Source organism: Stegastes partitus, unplaced genomic scaffold (genome assembly GCF_000690725.1).
Source record: "Stegastes partitus isolate 25-593 unplaced genomic scaffold, Stegastes_partitus-1.0.2 Scaffold851, whole genome shotgun sequence".
In the NCBI taxonomy this organism is placed as follows: domain Eukaryota; kingdom Metazoa; phylum Chordata; class Actinopteri; family Pomacentridae; genus Stegastes; species Stegastes partitus.
The window spans coordinates 166,033-184,030 of record NW_007578582.1 but is presented as its reverse complement, the minus strand read 5'-3'; the positions used below and the strand labels follow the sequence as shown (position 1 = coordinate 184,030).

Here is a 17,998-nt window from a genome sequence, read left to right as displayed (position 1 = left end):
TATTATCGGAGCATCATATAAAACAGACTTAAGGTCAGAGGATAATTCCAAGCTGGTGTAGTCCACAAAAGTAAACTAAAGTATTTTACTTTAGCTACAGCTCTAGTGGAGTTTTTTTCCCCTCATGTGTAGTAAATGTGGACTGACGGGACAGTAAACTGGTATTCTAATAGCATCTGATGTTTTTGGCTGCAACTCAACCAAGCGAATACTTAAATATGAAACATTACAAAACTTCGTGTATCCTTAAAGTTAAGTTGCAGCAATGGAGACTCTTAATTTGAAAGGAATTAAGTGATTTATCTGCATCTAGCTTAAGCTAGTTTCATTATTATTACTTCTTAAGCTAATGTTGCAACCAGTCGAGGTCAGTTGGTTCGACAAGCGACCAACATCTACTCCAAATATAATCCTTTTATATATGTGTTTTTTTTGCTTTCTATGAATTATATTATAAAACTACATGAGTTTAATTCAAACTAAATACTTGAAAGTAAAATGCAAAACATGTACAAGTTTAATGCGTGCCTTGGGGCGCCTCTATAGCTCACCTGGTTGAGCAGGTGACCCATGAACAGGGGCTATAGTTCCCCGGCGCGGCGTTCGTGAGTTCGATTCCCGCTCACGACAGTTTGCTGTAAGGTCTCTCCCCCCTTTCCTGTCTCACTCTCTCACTGTTCTGACTAATAAAGGCAAAAACGGCAGAAAAATAATCTAAAAAAGTTAAAAAGTTAAATGCGTGCCTCAAGTACACCCGTAAATCTGTGTTGCCCTTTACAGAGCAAGGCTGAGAAACAGACCATAACATAACATAACACTACTATATACTACACTATCAGTCGTAAGGTTGGCGGTTCGATCCCCGGCCCCTCCACAGTCCAAGTGCCCTAGGGCAGGACACTGAACCTGAAGTTGCTCCCAGTGGCAGGCAGCACCTTGTATGGCAGCTCTGTCACCATTGGTGTATGAATGAGTGTGAATGAGAAACACACTGTAAAGCGCTTTGGATATAAGTGCAGACAACTAAACCATACCTTAGCTTTCTTTACATGCCCTTATATGACATTATATCATGTTATAAAGCATTAATTAACTCCAGGACTCTGTGTGTCCTAATGAGCCCTGGACTCCTCCTCCCCACCTCGTCTCCCCCTCTCATCATTATTCTGACCATCCCTCTGACCCATCTGTCTCTCCCAGACGCTCCCACCACTCCCCCTCTTTCTCTCTCTCCCCTCTCTCTCTCTCTCTCTGTCTCTTTCTCCCCCTCCTCCCCCTCGCATTGACCCCCTTTTGTTCACAGCCACTGGGTGGCGGCGGTGGCGGCCGGGGAGGGTGAGGGGGAGGCAGGAAGGGTCCGGTCAGCTGTTTCCTCAATATGCGTCTGGACACTGTGGGAATGTGTGTGTGAGAAAAAGTTGCAGACAAAGCTCGGCGAGGCTCAGAGTGTGTGTGTCGACCGGCGAGGACACACACACGGCGTCGCAGCATCCGCAGGACATGTAGGTTTGGAGGTCTGCTGCAGCAGGAAGTTTGCTTTTCTTTTTTTGGTTGTTTTTGGTTTAGTTTTTTTGCAAGAAGTCCCTCAGGTTCTCCTCACTGGAATATAAACGCTTCGAGAGATAAAGTCTTGTTCTGAGCAGAGATCTTGTAGAGAGACTATGCAGCCGTCGTCAGGGAGCCACAACCATGACAACTGTGTTCAGACACAACTGTGCGGTGAGTTTCTCATCTGAGGTGAACGTCTATATTTTATCAGACACCCCGTGGCTGCTGGGATTTTAATCCTCTGATGCTGCTGCTGACTTGTTGCAGCAGGCAGGAGTAGGAGCATGATATTCCTCAGGTTTTTTCTTTTAAATGCATGTTGCTTGGCACGGTGAAATTAAACCGTCATTTGAGTGGCAGAAATAGAGCCGGGAGTCATTTTTAAAGCAAAAAAAAAAAAGGTGAACACTCTCTGGTTTCAGCTGTTTTTATCTGGAGTTGGGGCAGTTAATCATTTGAGTGCATCACCTTGACCAACCTTTGCAGCGCCTGATTGTACAAACACAATAAAACCTTAGATTGCTTGCCATCTATTCCATAGGAAGGCAGTGAAATCATGAATTTATGCAACTTTATAAACGCCAGGAAACCCTTTACAGAAAGGTTTTACAACAGCTGATCAAGTCTTTAGTTTTAAATCCTGTCATAGGTAATATATGGATGTTAAACCACGATCTTACACAACTTAACCTGGATGTAACTCAGTCAAACACTCTATTGGAGGGTCTTCTTGAGAATAAATCAGGCAGTTACTGAGACACTAAGCTCTGAACCCTTTCAATTTAAAGTTTGACAATCAAACTCTTGCCTACTTTTTTGGCCTTGATTGCACAACATCCAGTTAATCACTCTATTAAGTCAGAGTCCTCTTCACACGTCAGGAATCCGGCGTTGCCACAGAGTGTTGCTCCGAGAGCCGAGTTTGGCGGTTAAAGGGTGAAGTCGGCCTCCGCTGTGTGAAAGAGCGGCGGGCGGTTGTTGACCTCCGAGGAACAAATCAAGTTTGGTTAAAACAGGAATGTGAAACAAACCTCACTCGACGGGTATCGCTGGAAAAAAAGTCTAGACGAATGCCAGACTGCAAACAAACAAACAAACAGACGAGGAAAAGCAGCTAAACCTGGCTTCTGACCAGCTTTTATAGACGGTTCACGTTACGCCTGACAACTGGTTTCTGCGTGAAATTGCGGAAAGACTCTTAGTTTGGTGGAGCTGATGATGTGAATCGGTGATTCTCCTGCAGGATATCGGAGAGACTTGATAATGGATCTAATGTGTCCGTGTTGTGATTTAAATCCAGGTCTGATGCGAGTAACATATGAATGATTGCACTCAGGAAATATCCTGAATGAGTTCTATAGTCACCTGACTGTCTGTGTGTGTCTGCTGGTGGTGTTGTGTAATAGTTAGACGGTCAAAGGAGCACAACAAGACTGTGAGAACTGGTGCAAACTGTCTGAAAACCAGTCTGCAGACTCTGTGTGTGTGTGTGTGTGTGTGTGTGTGTGTGTGTGTGTGTGTGTGTGTGTGTGTGTGTGTGTGTTGTTGTTGTCTGCAGGTTACTTTATGTTCTTGTGTCTGACTTGGCCCTGACCTCTGGCTGCTCCTCGTGGAAAAAAAAAAAAGTGTGAGAAAAAAATGCTCTGTTTGTGTGTCTGGTGTGTGTGTGTGTGTGTGTGTGTGTGGGTGTGTGGTGTGTGTGGTGTCGGTAATGGGGGTAGTGGAGGCAGGGCAGGGGGGTAGTTAGAGCAGACTGTCTCTAAACAAAGCTAGCCCTGTCTGTCTGTCTGGTCTAGTCTGGCTCAGTGTGTGTGTGTGTGTGTGTGTGTGTGTGTGTGTGTGTGTGTGCTTTAGACACCCTGCTGACCTCTACATGTCTGAAAACCTTTTTTTTTTTCCTCTGTCACTGCACAGAAAAGATATAAACCTTGGTGTTGTATTCAGACTGCTGTCATTAGTCACAATAGTGCTGATGTTCATAATAATAATAATAATGTAAAATGAGATTTTTAAAAAACATTTTTGCCAAACAGTTGTAGCACGATTAACCAATTAACTTACAGCCTTCAACAGATAATTAGTGGTGATATTCATGTACGAAGCAAAAATGTCATTTAGTGCAATTAGAAGAGTTTTGTGTCACTTTATATGTGAGATCTAATAATCTGAAAACATCACTTTTTAAAATATTTTATTGGCAAAATCATTTATTTTATTTTCAAGCCACAGCTTGATATACGGCAACACCATTTAAATTCAAACCAAATGTCTCTTTTCCCCTCATATATAACCTACTTCTCTCATGTTATATTGTTTTTTATTATTATTACGGAGGTTTCAATTAAGATTTGAAGCGATTAATATGATTTTTTTTTTGCTTATGCTTTTACTTCTGTCTTTCCAGCCATCTCAGAATCAATCTTCAAGTTTGTTTGGCATGTAAAGCGTAAAAAAGTACAAACTGTTTAAATCGTTTTTTTTCTCAGGATGAAGGTATGAATACAGACGAGTGTCTCTAATATGCACAAACACAATATTTAATTTTGCATCCAGGAATCCGTTTAAGTTGGAAAATTTGACTTTACTCGCAATTGCAGCTAATTCACATGTGCTTTGAACCTATATGTGTGATTTAATTTGTCATATTTTATATAAAGTAGCACCGTTTTCTATTTTCTCTCTCTTGTATCTATTTTTTTTAATGATTATTTTACACGAGGAAACACAAGATATACAGCACTGTTTTGTGAAAGCAGACAGTGTTTTCAGCCGTGCTGCATAAGACTCGTTAGTTGGGATTATAACTGCAGCTGCCTTTTAATCTAATAAGAGGATATTAATTATGTACGTCAGCAACAATAGTGGAAATTGGTACTTTTACATAGAGCCTGTGGGGCAAGATTAAACAGAACGGCCCAAATTAATGCATCATAAGTGGAGATATCCTGACTTTTATTCTCTAGTTCGGAAGTCGCAAATGGTTTAAACTCTTATTAACCTCTCCCTGCCTGATGGTTTGTGAACTCCACGTCTCGCTGTCTCTCAAACTCTTTCCACAGGTTGAATAATACTTTGCTTGACTCACAAACTGACCTCGATCCTTGTTTGTGTGCCGTTGCAGCCCAGCTGGAGTTCGTCCAGATCCTGGTGATCGTGGTGGTCATGATGGTCATGGTGGTGGTGATCACCTGTCTGCTGAACCACTACCGCCTATCAGCACGCTCCCTCCTCTCCAGACACGCCCCCACGCGCAGGAGACACCTGCCATTGGCCAACGTAAGTCGATCTTCACGCCGACACCTGGACGTCCGTTCAGTCATACTCGGTGTTATCTGATCAGAAATGGATCTTCTGATGACACACAAACTTGTGTCAGAGAAAACTGAAGCAGGGACTTTTCAACATGTGGAATAAATAAAACCATAAACCAATTGTATGAAAGTGCAATTTAATCTCTTGAACCAGAAAACCCTGAAGTTATCTTTAATGAAACTCCAGCTCTCCAGCGGCACTTGAACTACTCATCTGTGACGCTGCAAATATCAAATCTGAGCTGAAAGTCTTTGTAATCCATCATAACTTTATTTTACATGTTTCATTTAAAAATGTGTCCAAAATCAAGCATTTATTCCACCAGTTTCTGTAAAAAAAAATGTAAAAATTCAGTGCTCTTCAGGCCAACTGTGAAGCCAGTAGTGACTCAGCTGTGACCAGCAGTGACATAACAAAATCCAGGGACATTTGGGCTGAACTTGGCTGAACTCTAGGCTGTGTTTACTCCGAGCAAATACGAGACGAGTATGGAAACAAGTCGAAAATGCAAGTAGTGAAATACCTCTAGCGTGTGGAGCCACCGTTTTATCTCAGTATTGGTAGCACCTGTGGACATTTGAAAAAACGTTGCACATGTTGATTTTGAAAAATAAAAAATCAGGTTTTCAGTTTAGGCTTTATAGGATTAAAACTTCCTGCACAAAGGACACTTTTGAGTTCTCTCTACTTCTAGCTGTGGGTGTATTGTTTCCATAGAGATGCAGGACTTCATATTGCAGCAGAAAATTAGTCCAAATAAAAAAAAAAAAAGAAAGAGCTGCTTGGCATTCAGACAGTTCACAGCAACCAAATATAGTCAGTTTTTAACCACATATAAAGTAAAACCTATATTGAGGAATAAAGTCCAAATAATCATTCAATATAAACTCTCTCAGCATGTAAAGTTACATATAGACAGAAATACTACACAGAACAAGAAACTAAGTAATAAAGATTACATCCGCCATAATTACAGGTTTTCACTTTTATGACCAGACTCTCTGCAGATGGTTTCAGCGGGTTAGTCACCGCGAGGACGGCCCCTCATCAAAGACAGATTCAGAAGAAAAGCTTTGCTGAGTGACAGCATGTGATCAGAGTGATTAAACGCCGCTGCGGGCTAATGCTAACACACTGACTCATTTCTTCATTAAGGGCCGCAGCGGCTCGCCACGTCTATTTCAAGAAACACATGCGCCGACTTACACCTGAGGCTTCTTCAAACATATGACTGCACTTCCTGAGTCACCTGCTACTGAATCACTGTGTGTGTGTGTGTGTGTGTGTGTGTGTGTGTGTGTGCAGCTGCAGTCTACAAGTAAGATATGAGTAAAGGATGAAGCATAAACACACACTCACACTCACACACAGAGAGCTCCTGATAAGCTCAGGGGAGTCATGGCGTCCTAGTTAATTTGGATTAGCAGACAGACACACTGACACACATTACTGTCAGACACGCAGGCGGAGGACGGTTTCCAGAGAACAACAAAAACTGCACAAAATTTCCCGTCAGACTTTTTTTTTATTGGGGTGCTTTTGTCATTTCCTCAATAAAAAAAGTTTCTCAACTGGGTGTGTTGAAATCAAGCTCAGGGTTTTATCTTCGTTTAGGATGGATAGAGTGTTGGTAAAGTTAAACAAGACGACATGTTTTCAGCGTTACCGAGGTCTGAATACCCTCTATCAGGAGCAGAACTCATGACATAATAGTGCGAGATAGAGGGACATTGGACAGAACAGGTGAGCCGTTGCTGTACACCAGCTGAGCCCTCTAGTGGACAAAAATGTAATGAGGCAATAAAATGCACAATGTAGTTTTTTTTGTATTGTAAAACACTTTAAACAGTCAAATGCATACTTAAGCTGTTGGCAGTGCAGCAGAAGACATCTGGAGCTGCTCTCAGATCGAAAGAAGTGAAAGCACAATTTAGCTAATAAAGTCTCGGTAATTAGCGATTGCGTGATTCGTCTCTGTCGGCACATGCTTTCTGCCATTTCGTGATAAAACAAAGCAAACACAAGATCCGTTTCTGACCAGCTGACGACGTTACCAACAATACTGTATGTATACTTGTATTATTCTGTCTGGAAATGCAAAGAACAGATGAGAGTTACTAATAGTGCTGAACATGTGATAAATGGTGAATGGGGTTAAATGACAGTAAATGAATGTCTGTCTTCCACAGGAGGGAGGTCTGTGGTCCTCTGAGTCGACGGGGACGAGCAGTGTTCTAAATGAGGTGAGTCCTGCTCTATCTAAGCCAGGGGTGCCCAATCCTGGTCCTCGAGAGCCCCCATCCAGGATGTTCTAGATGTTTTCCTCTTCCAACACACCTGATTCACATGATCAGGATCGTTATCCAGCTTCTGCAGAGCTTGATGATGAGCTGATCATTTGAATCAGGTGTGTTGGAAGAAGGGAAACATCTAAAACATGCAGGATAGGGGCCCTCGAGGACCAGGATTGGACGCCCCTGATCCAAGCAGTGTTTTGTGTACATTCTGGTATAAGTTCAGCGTTCAGTTAAACGATGTACATCATGAGTAACTAAATGTCGCTCCTCGCTCAGCACCAGGTGTACAACCCCCGTCCCCCGGATCGAGGGGTCCCTACATCCTACCTGCAGCGGGAACCGCAGCACGGCCAGCCCCAGCCTTCGCTCCATTCCCAGCGCTTCCAGCACACGTACGCCCCGAGTCGGTTCCAGCCGACGTACCCCTACCTGCCCCAGAGCCTCATCGACCTGCCCCCGACGATCTCCCTGTCGGACGGCGAGGAGCCGCCGCCCTACCAGGGCCCCTGCACCCTGCAGCTCCGAGACCCCGAGCAGCAGATGGAGCTGAACCGCGAGTCGGTCCGAGCGCCGCCGAACCGAACCGTGTTCGACTCCCACCCCCTCGACCCATCCAACTCCTGCCTGCAGGCCAGGTAACGACTAACGAGCTGCTAGTTGTGTTCAGGGTCACTCCCTTGTTCTCGTATTGACTGATTCCACGCCATGAGCAGCAGAAATGTTAATTATACGTGTTTCTAGTTTGCAAACAAGTCCAACCAGCTGCCAAGTTAAACCTGACACCACCTTTAAATGTCCCCACAGTTTCAGTTAGGTGGGGCTTTCTCCTTTGGACCAAACCGTTCAGGGAAATAAAAGTTTTCGCCGTCCAGTCTGTGTTTGAGTCACCGTGTTGCTCTTTGTACTGACTGTGACTCAGGTAGTTTTTTTTTTTTAAATGGATGCTCTGAATAATAAAAGAGAAATGCTGCAGTGGAAAAAGAAACAGAAAACTTTGGATAGCCTCCCTCGACAGAAGACGACGAGCTCAATGGTTATTTAGTTCTGCTTTTGTACCCGTCTGCATTAACCCTCTCTAACCCTTTTTAAAAATGTTTTGCTCCTGTCACAGTCATACTTGCTCATTTTTTACTGCAATATAAAGTCCTGCACCTCGATGGAAACAACATGAAGAAGACCAGAGAACTGAGAATGTCTTCTGTGCAGTATCGCTACCAATGGTGGCGCTACATATTACAGATGTTTCACTACATCTGTGTTCATACACCTCTCCTAAACACAGCCTGCAGCTCAACCTAGTTTAGGTTAAAGGTCTCAAGTGACTGTTGGTCACAGCTGAGTCACAAAAGGTTTTTAGATTGTAGGGAGGAGCGCAGAGTTTTTGTTTTTGTACAGAAACTCGTCAGAGCAAATGAGTTATTTTGAATATAGCGATTTTAGGCTTAGATTTAGTTAATTCATATGATGGAAGCACACATGATGCATGATTATTTCAGGGGCTGCCGGAAAGCAGAACATGTGATGATTGTTTCTGTTTTTTTTAGCTTCTTGCTTTGATGAATGATATAATTTTGGGGATTTTTTAAAGATAAAATTCCTTTTAAAGCCTGCTAGTGGGTTCAGAGGGTTAAACCTGCCACTCGTTAACTCTCATTATCTCGTTTATTGTCTTTCTCTTTACACTCATTGTGAAGTAATCTGTATAATTTTCTGGTTAAAGTTAAAAAAACGTGTGTCTGCTTTTTGCACTATGATCGAAAATCAGAACCTTCAATCAGCACCTCAGCAGTTTCCACCCAGAAGGCAGAACTTCTTCAAGAGCAGGGACTAAATTTAAAACTTAACACGTCTCCTGGAAAACGTCTGTGCTGGAAACAGATTTTTAAATGTAGGCTGCTTTCTCTTGTAATCCCCACAGTCTGCCTGTTCCTCATTCCTCTGCTCCTACACTTGTCCTTGTTTTTTTGTTCCCGCCGTTCTAATTAATTCTATTTGCTCTCAGTCTGCAGGCGCCTCCTCCCAGCGTCCACTCGGGCATCAGTGTGCTAGAAGCCCAGGAGGCCTTGTCCCGGCACCACAAGCACGGCTCTCGGGTAGAAGGAGCTCCCCCGACCTACAGCGAGGTCATCGGGCACTACTACCACCCCGCGTCCCTGAACTCCAACCACAACCATCGAACTGTGCCGCAACCGTCCTCGCTCATACACGGTCTGCTCCGGCCTCCGCCTCAACAGCAAGGAAGCGTGGACAACAGGAACACGAGGAATACAAAGGAGAAATCCCAGAAGCCCCAGCAGGTGTGACAGCTTCCTCTTTCCTAGCCAGCGAGAACAACCGGGATTACGTCTGCTCGCCATTTTGGGGAAATGATCAGCGAACGATGAGGGAAGAAAAAAAAATCACGTGATTGGTTAAAAAAAAGAGCTGGTTAGTCGTAGTCGGTTTTCACAGTTTCCCTGCTTCACACGTAGAGAAGGCGGCAGGACACGCCGGCTTCTCACCAGCACCTGGAAACCACATCACTCCTGCAGAGCACAGTCACAGGAGAACATCTGGTACGTTCCACGCGTTCCTACTTTCTGTCCGAGGAGCACTTCAGATGAACCCACGATGATGTCAGAAAAGAGTTGGCAGAAGGTGGAGAGGGGTGGGAAACCCAAAGCCTCCTTCCTCTCCTCGTCCCTCCTCTATCAGACTGATCCACGTAGTCTTCATCCATCATATATATATATTTACTTGTTCCGTTTGTTTCTATTTTTCTTCGTTTGTTTGCTTTTGTGTCTCTTTTTTCACACTTACCAGAAAATTCCTATCCAGGCGAAAATGTTGCAATCTTCTTGGTTCTTCCAGGTTTTAGGATTTATTTTTTGGTTTTCCAGTGATAATCCACCGCCCCCCTACCGCTCGCTGCTTTGAGTCCTTGTAGTCCACATTCTCCACTTCACAGTCCAACGCGACTCCTGCACCAGGCTTTAGCTGCATCACGGGGACACGCTAGCACCTTAGGAGAGAGTTTAGGTTTTAGTTAGCCTCGATTTAGCCCACCAGTTGTAGCACGGTGCTGATCGTCCTCCAGCTAAAAGTTCTGCCTTACGTCGACCAACCGATGCAGGAAGCTGTCGCTGAACCCACTCTTTTTTTTAGTTTTTAAGTTTTTCTAAAGAAGGTTTGCACAAAGTTCAAGACTGTTCACCACGTGGGGGAAAGAAATAATCCGCGACTTGATCGATGACGAGAGAGAAACTAGAGAAAGTAGGGGTATTTTTCTAAACTTGATGGATTCTTATGAGATGTTGTTTTTTTTTTATTTGTTGTGTAGTTCTAGAAAAAGAAAAACAGACATCAGTAATCTGTTGGGGTGCCAAGTTTCACGTTGAACATTTTGCCGCGTACATGTCGACGTGTATATATATATGTTACAGACGGAGTATATATACAGACATGTGTGCGAACCGAGAGCGAAAAGCACGAATTTAGAGTTATTTATATAATTGCTGAAAAGAATTGCACTATTTTTTAGTATGCGCAGATGGAACGTTCGCGAGAGACTTTTATTGTGAAGGAGCTCTGTCCATGGAGGTATTAAAACGAGAGAGAGAGAGGTGACTTACCAGAGAGTCGGGTCAGAACAGTGCACAGCGGCTGCTATCGTGAACAATTTACGGGGAGATGCTGACGTTGGTCCAGCGGACTCAGACCAACCGATACTGTACCATTGATCAAAAGAAAAAACTAAAATAAAAATCTCCGGTTTATGCAAATGTCTGAGTCCCGCGAGCCAACCAGAAGTCAGCATCCAGCCTGCGGGCCCAATCAGAAACTCTGCTCGTCGCTCCCTCGGTCTCACCCTATTGGCCGAATCGTTAGCCAATCCCAAAGCTGGCTGTCACTACCTCGACCAAACAAGTCAAGCACAGAAGAGTTTGCTCACGTTAATCAGACTTTTAAACAAAACGTCTGAACTAATCAAGACAGTGTGTAATTAACAGTAGAGCTAGAGTAGAGTAGAATTAGCTTTTAATCCTGCTGTGTGTTATTTTATTTGAATGTCAAGAGTTTTTGTTCGCCGGGTGAGAAGCGGGAGAGCGACGCAGAACTCGTGACACCTAACGTCCCCCCTTGAAGTGCATTAACTCAGGAAGAAAGCCAGTCGCCCGACGGGCCCTAAATGTTCGATACGCCGACTGTGCGCTGCTGTGGCCGCATCACATCTTCAGTCAAACACCTCCGGTTTCTTTTAAAGCTGCGTCTCTCCTGCCTTTCGTTGAACTCACAGCCCGCTCTGGTAAGCTTTCCTCTCTTGCAGGCATCTCTGAGCACTTTACTGCACCAGGAAGGAGACAACAATCTTCTGTCAGCCAGCGCCGGCCTCAGCTCACCTAAAACACCTAAAAAAAAACTACGGTAGAACCCTTTATTTTTTTAGATTCAATTCTCCAACCTTTAGAGCTGCACTTTTAAAAGATGCAAAGAGTTTTGCACCAAACCTTCAGACATATACAACTTAATTACCAGAAGTTGCTGATATGTCTAATTCTCAATACCTTGACTTACTGCTGTCATTTTCAATTTACAACAACTTGTGCAAGAACTTTAGCGAAATAAAATAAAGTCTACAACTGGAAGAAGAAACCTTATTTGAATTAGGAAGTGTTTTGTCAAATAATAAGTAAAAATGTTCATGAATTTGACCAAATTTGATGCTAACTTTAGTTTTCGGCACCAAAAAAAATTTGATATTGATATAAGACCACGTGACTGTTTGGTCTGTTTTTTAAAAAATATATTTTAAGCCTCTTCTTCTGTGGATTATGTCTAAATTTTGGAACAAAACTCTTTGTGTGTTAAATGCAGCACAAGACAGGTTGTTGAAAACAGGCACATTGAAGTGTTGAAAAGTGACACGAGTGTTAATAGCAACTTGCCTTGTGTCATCTCTTTATGAGTGTAGAAATCTAGAAGTAGTACAGTTTTAGCTCGCTAAGGTAGTAGATCACAACACACGGACATTCGTAGCTTTTTGTTTGTTTAAAGTTGCTGCTCGTACGTGAGGCGTCCACTGCGACCGACGCTGTTTTAACTCGGTGTGCGTCAATTTATACCGACGTGGCGGCACCACAGGTCGGTCCAGGTGACGCCGGCGCCCTCTAGTGTCCAGTTTTTATGCAACAGCGCCCTCCACAGGGACCGAACCGAACTGCAGCCAAAACTCCAGAAGCTGAGTTAGTTTAATTTGCAGCCCGAGGAGAGGAGAGAGTCAAAAAGGCCAAAAAGAAAGTTGTTTAATTACCTGATACGGTGAATCTATTGTCTTTGCTTTACGTCTCCAGTGAATCGCAGGTGGATGTAAAGACCAGTTTGTCTCGTATTGTCATTACTTTTAAATCGCAGAGATAAGCATCCGTTCTTTGGAAATATATCCTTTAAAATCACCTACTTTCTAAATCCTGAAACACTCTTCAAGCAACTGTGATAAAAAAATGTTAAATCTGCTGTAAATGATTTTCAACTGGTTTTTCAATGATGGTGACCAGAAATACATTATTTCCGTCAATGTTGAAGTTTGTGGGATGCAAAATAATTCATTCATTTCTCTTAATTTGGTAAATGGAAAACTCTTTTCTATAATGCAGCAGATGGAATATTTTTTTCATCCAGATGTTTAGAAGCGTCTCTACCAGTCCCTTTAAAACATCATTTAACTGTAATGACAAAACCTGAAACCTTCGACTCTTGTGACGCAAAGAAAGACAAAAAAATATATATTGACAAATAATCACAAATCATTTCACTTGGATTCGCCTTCCCTCCCTCTTGTTTATCGTCTCTTTCTCCTTTGTCCCTGTGCTGCACTGTATTTAATGACAAGCACTTAAAGAAGAAAAGAAAAATCATGATCTAAAGAATTTAATCTCTTGACCCAAAGCAGCTAAAGGAACGATGGTTGGATCAATCAAAGTCTGAATCACCTTTTCACCTTGTAATGAGATTATGAGCCTGGTCCTAATGCAAGTTTCTCTAATTTATTTATGTCTTTTTTTTCCCCCTCCACCGATGTGTCGCTTGTGTTTGGACCGGGCTGGTTTAAAACGGTTCGGTCTCCTGCGTTGGAGGGTTTGCAGCGGGTATGAGAAGGCTGGGTCGGTTCTGATGAGGGTATTATAGTAGAGACAAATGATAATTATTTAAAATAATGTACCTACAGCATAATTCATGAGGAAGGAAACAGTGTAGGATCAATCTGTGACTTCAGGGAAACCTGGCGCTGGCTGACGATACAAACTAAGACAAGAGGACGAGGAGGAAAAAACTCAAATCATACATTCACACACAGGCAAAATCACTTTACATGTGTTTTTTTTTTCCTTTTAATTCAATCTACACATGCACACTGGTGTGTTTACATGCAGCGGCGTTAACAGGTGTTCACCAGTGGTTTCACATCCCATTCCTTTTTTTTAACATTTTTTTTCTGCGTTAGAGTTCAATTTGAGTCGCATAAAATCCACATATGAAACCGGTCACGTGTAAAACGCATCCACGCCGGCGATAATCTGCACCTGTTTGAAGGGATCACACGCTTGCCTTGGCTTTAAGCCGCCGTGAAGGCCGCGTGAGTGTTAGCACGTTAGCATTGCAGCTAGCGGACGACAACTTTTTTTTTTTTTTTTCCCAGAGCCGTGACTGTGTGTGTGTGTGTGTGTGTGTGTGCAGTTAATGTACACCGACTTGGCCTGGGAAAGACCTCCAGCTGTCTAGACAAAAACTAAACACACACGAACGCACACACAGAGCAGACTAAACAAACTCACCTAAGAACCAGACCTTGCACACACACTTTAATTCACCCAGCTCATTTTTTTCTTCTTCTTCTTCTTCTTATTGTGGACCACACAAGATAGCACAAACATTTATGAACACACCTGGATCACCTCCAGAGTTCCTCCTCCTCCCTCTTCCTGCCTGAGCTCCTCCTGTTACCTAGAGATGCCTGCCGTCCAATGACAGAGCTCCTTTTTTTTTTTTTCCCAGACCCCCGACCCTCGCTGCCATTGGTCGGCCGTCTTTTCGTTTCGGTCTCCTCGGAAACGTCTTGCTGTTTATTATTGTTGCTATGTCGTACAAGTGTGCCTGCCTGCGCTGAGACAGGCGAAATGTGAGTTTGGGCTGTCAATCATCCCGGGCCACGCCGTCTCAGATGATGACGATGATGATGATGATGATGATGATTGGATGATGGTGATGAGATTGAAGATGATGATGATGATGATGAAGATAGATGTTTTTGATAGTGATGCCGCAAAGATCGTTGCAATACACCTACTATTTGCCTTTTTGATAATATTAGTCATATTTTAACGTAGTGTGCTTAATGTAAGTTTTTTTATCGTTGTTGTTGTTATTGTTGTTGTTGTTTATTCACTTGAGAAGTTAAAAAAAAAGGTGATTTCACTTCAATCCATCGATCACAAGAAAACCATTTTGTTTTTTGTTGTTGTTGTTATTGTTGTTTTTTTCTTTTCCTTTTATTTGTTAAACCAACTTTGAGAGTGTAAAACTACCTAACACACAAAGACTGCAGATCACTGGCGAGGACGTGTAAATACAAGAAAATGTACTTCTGCTTTTAAGTGCCCTTTTCCAGTTTAGAGTATGCTTGTTAGTGTGCAGCTGTCTGAAGAGCAAAATGATTTGTCCGGGGATTTTATTTTATTTTTTACATAACCTGAGCTTATGTTTAAGCTTGCTAAATTTGTGCGAAACGCCACTTTACACTCATTCAGTCCCTCTCTTCATGAAAAAAAACTTTAGAGCACATTTTTTTTCATGCACTTACAAGTTCAAGTATACTTCTTTTTAAACACCAAGTCCCAGTTTATCGACTAATCATTGCGTCTCCTTGCCTGGCCCAGCGTCTACATGTGTGCCTTCTGGTGTCCAGCGTGAACGGAGATCTACTCTTAAAACTCAATTACTGTTGCCTTTTGACGCATAACCACCTTGGACAGCGCACAATATTAGAATCACACAGCCATGACATGTGGAAGCCCACTCACAGCAGGAAAAGGGGAAAAAAATAAGTGTGAGGACGTACAATTATTACTGATTTATACGCTAAATGTTCTTATAAATAATCTGGACAAGTGGACAAGTGAACATCTGCCATTTTATACAAATAAGCCCAACATCGCCTTAGAGCCTAAGAAGGAAGACTTTCTATGTCAGACTACTTTACACTCATGTTAGGTTTAAATGAGCCTGACTTAGAAAGTCAGGTTTAAATGAGTCTGACTTTCCAAATCAGACCCATTTAAACCAAACATCAATGCTTTTTTTTGTTATAATTTTCACCAGTTTTCCTTTTCCTGCTGTAATAGTCTCCCATAATCACACAACTAGAATATTCAGTAACTCGTCACTCTGGTCACTTGTGTTGCGTTTCAAATATGTTGGAGAGTCAGACATTTATAACAAACCTGAATTCACTCCACTGAAATTGCATTTATAGCACTTCATGTCCTTAAATGCATAATGTCATCAGAGTGCTAATGATAGCTGCTAATTGTTGGATAGCAAACAGTGTTCAAGGTGAAGGCATTATGAAACTATTACTTCCAACAGCTGGCATTACTGATTTCCTTCTGACATTAATTGGAACGCAACATTAGCGGCTCTAATTAAACTGCCTGGCTTCCTGTAATAAAAAAAAAAGAAAAACTGCTCCTCTAAAACACACTGCAGCCCAGTTTTATGTCCACAGCATCGTTATAGACATTTCCAAAGAATGAATCATCCTAAACAGGTTACACCTGACTTGAACTTTTCAGATTTTTGGGGGTAAACTTTACTTTTTGGATGCCTTTTTCCAGTTTCTGTCAATCACTTGTAGGCAAGTATAATACATACTGGCATTAAAGAAGAAAAATATTTAATTAAGAACAATGGAAAGACTGAAGCAGCGTCACACTAGTCGACTGGAAAAAGGCAAACTGTAAAGAGAAACGTTCCCCTTATTGTGTTTATGCTCATTCTGCTTTGTTGTGTTCTTTTCTGCTCGCTCTGCTCCTTGAATCAGCGCTGCGTGGCGCCTTTTCCTCTGACAATGTTGAAGAAAAAACAAATCTATGAAAACACTCTCTTTTGGTTGCAGTATGTTGTTTGTGCGTATTTAATAAGCCTCTGTATGTTACAGCACACGACGGCGCTCCGATGCTCGTTCACCCGCAGTGACTATTGTAGAAGTCTTCCACCTGTCTTTGAGTTTCATCCTGCAAGCATGTCAAATGTGGGACTTGTACAATAGATCCGTTTGTTCTGCTCAGGATTCCTACATGCAGCTGGTCCAGATGTTTGACACACAAAAAAAAGAAGAACGTATAATAAAATGCTGTGATTGTGTCCAGACAAACGCACACAAATAATCCTCAGCTCTGGAGTGAAAGCTGGACCAGGTGTGAGATAAAATGTAGGAACCCTGATCTGCTCTTGTACAAAAAATGTTGGGTTTCCCTTCATTCAGATTTAGCACCAGGCTCATAACTCTTCCACTGAGGTGCAATGGAGAGGAAAAAAAAATAAAAAAAAGATGAACGTGGTGCTAAAAACGTGGAGGTTTAACTCCAGTCTGTTATCCGTCACAGCATGGCTCACACACTTATATAGAGGCCTACTTATTCTCAATGATAATAACTGCTTATTTGTGTATTAAGACAGTTTATTTAATTTATATTGGATGGTCTACGTGTTGCTGGGTTTGTTATGTTGTTTTTTGTTGTTGTTTTTTTTCTTCTCTGTTACAAACAGAAGACAATGGTTTATCGTTGTTGTCACAGAACATGGTATGAATCGGACACATTTCAGTTAGCCTTCAATTTAAAATATGAATAAAAGTTTTATAAATATGTCCGTGTCTCCTCTGGTTGTTTATTTAACAGATAGATGTGATGAGAATGCATCAGACTTATATATTGCTTTATCATTCATGCATTTATACATGTAATCTGATATATTATCACTTTGTTTGTAGACTTTTCTAATCCTGGGCAGGCAGCTCTTTGTGCCCAGTGCAACCTGAGATCAGGGTGACATGGATTCAACAAGATGCTAAAAACGATGTTCCTGCTCCATGTCGACATGACAGCATCACACAGTCGCAGTAGATTTGTCAGCTGCACGTTCATGCTGTGAATCCATTCAACATTAGCTCGTTTCTGGGATGCAAAGGGTCGGCAATGATGCCCGAGTAAACGTTTTAATGATGCACGATCGGTATTAAAGGGGCCTAATGTGTGTAAAGAAAATACTCTCCCACACCATTAAACCAGCAGCAGCAGCCTGAACTGTTGACACAAGGCAGGATGGATGCACGGATTCATGTTTACACCCAAATCTGACCCTGGTATCAGTCTGTGGCAGCAGAAATCAAGAGTGTTTGCACCAATCTGACTGTTCTCCAACCTCTGTCGTTATAAAGGTGTTTTCCACGCAACTCCCACTCACTGGATGTGTCTGTATTACTCACCGTTTGCTGCAAAATCTAGCGACTGCCATGCATAAAAATCTCAGGAGATCAGCAGTTCTGACACCTACAGTGTGTGTCTGCACGGCATCGCAGCGACGTGACTGCGATCAGATGTTTGCAATAATGCACAAAAGTGCAGGTATGGCTATTAAAACAAAAATAATGTCACTTTGACACACATTATGTAGATATTAACATCCATCCATCCATTATCTATACACCGCTTAATCCTCTCTAGGGTCATGGGGGGCTGGAGTCTATCCCAGCTGACTCAGGGTGAAGGCAGGTTCACCTGGACAGGTAACCAGTCTATCACAGG

At 42.4% G+C, this 17,998-nt stretch overlaps 1 protein-coding gene across 1 annotated transcript in view; it reads left to right on the top strand.

Annotated features, from left to right (window-relative positions):
* Nucleotides 1-17,061, top strand: part of pmepa1 (prostate transmembrane protein, androgen induced 1) — a 43,931-nt gene extending 26,870 nt beyond the window's left edge. Inside the window, exons 2-5 of the mRNA XM_008293005.1 lie at nucleotides 4,670-4,824; nucleotides 7,050-7,103; nucleotides 7,434-7,792; nucleotides 9,160-17,061. Coding sequence (XP_008291227.1) covers nucleotides 4,670-4,824; nucleotides 7,050-7,103; nucleotides 7,434-7,792; nucleotides 9,160-9,460 — 869 coding nt within the window. The 3' untranslated portion in view covers nucleotides 9,461-17,061. The remainder of the gene's footprint in view (nucleotides 1-4,669; nucleotides 4,825-7,049; nucleotides 7,104-7,433; nucleotides 7,793-9,159) is intronic.
* Nucleotides 17,062-17,998: the final 937 nt, after the last annotated feature.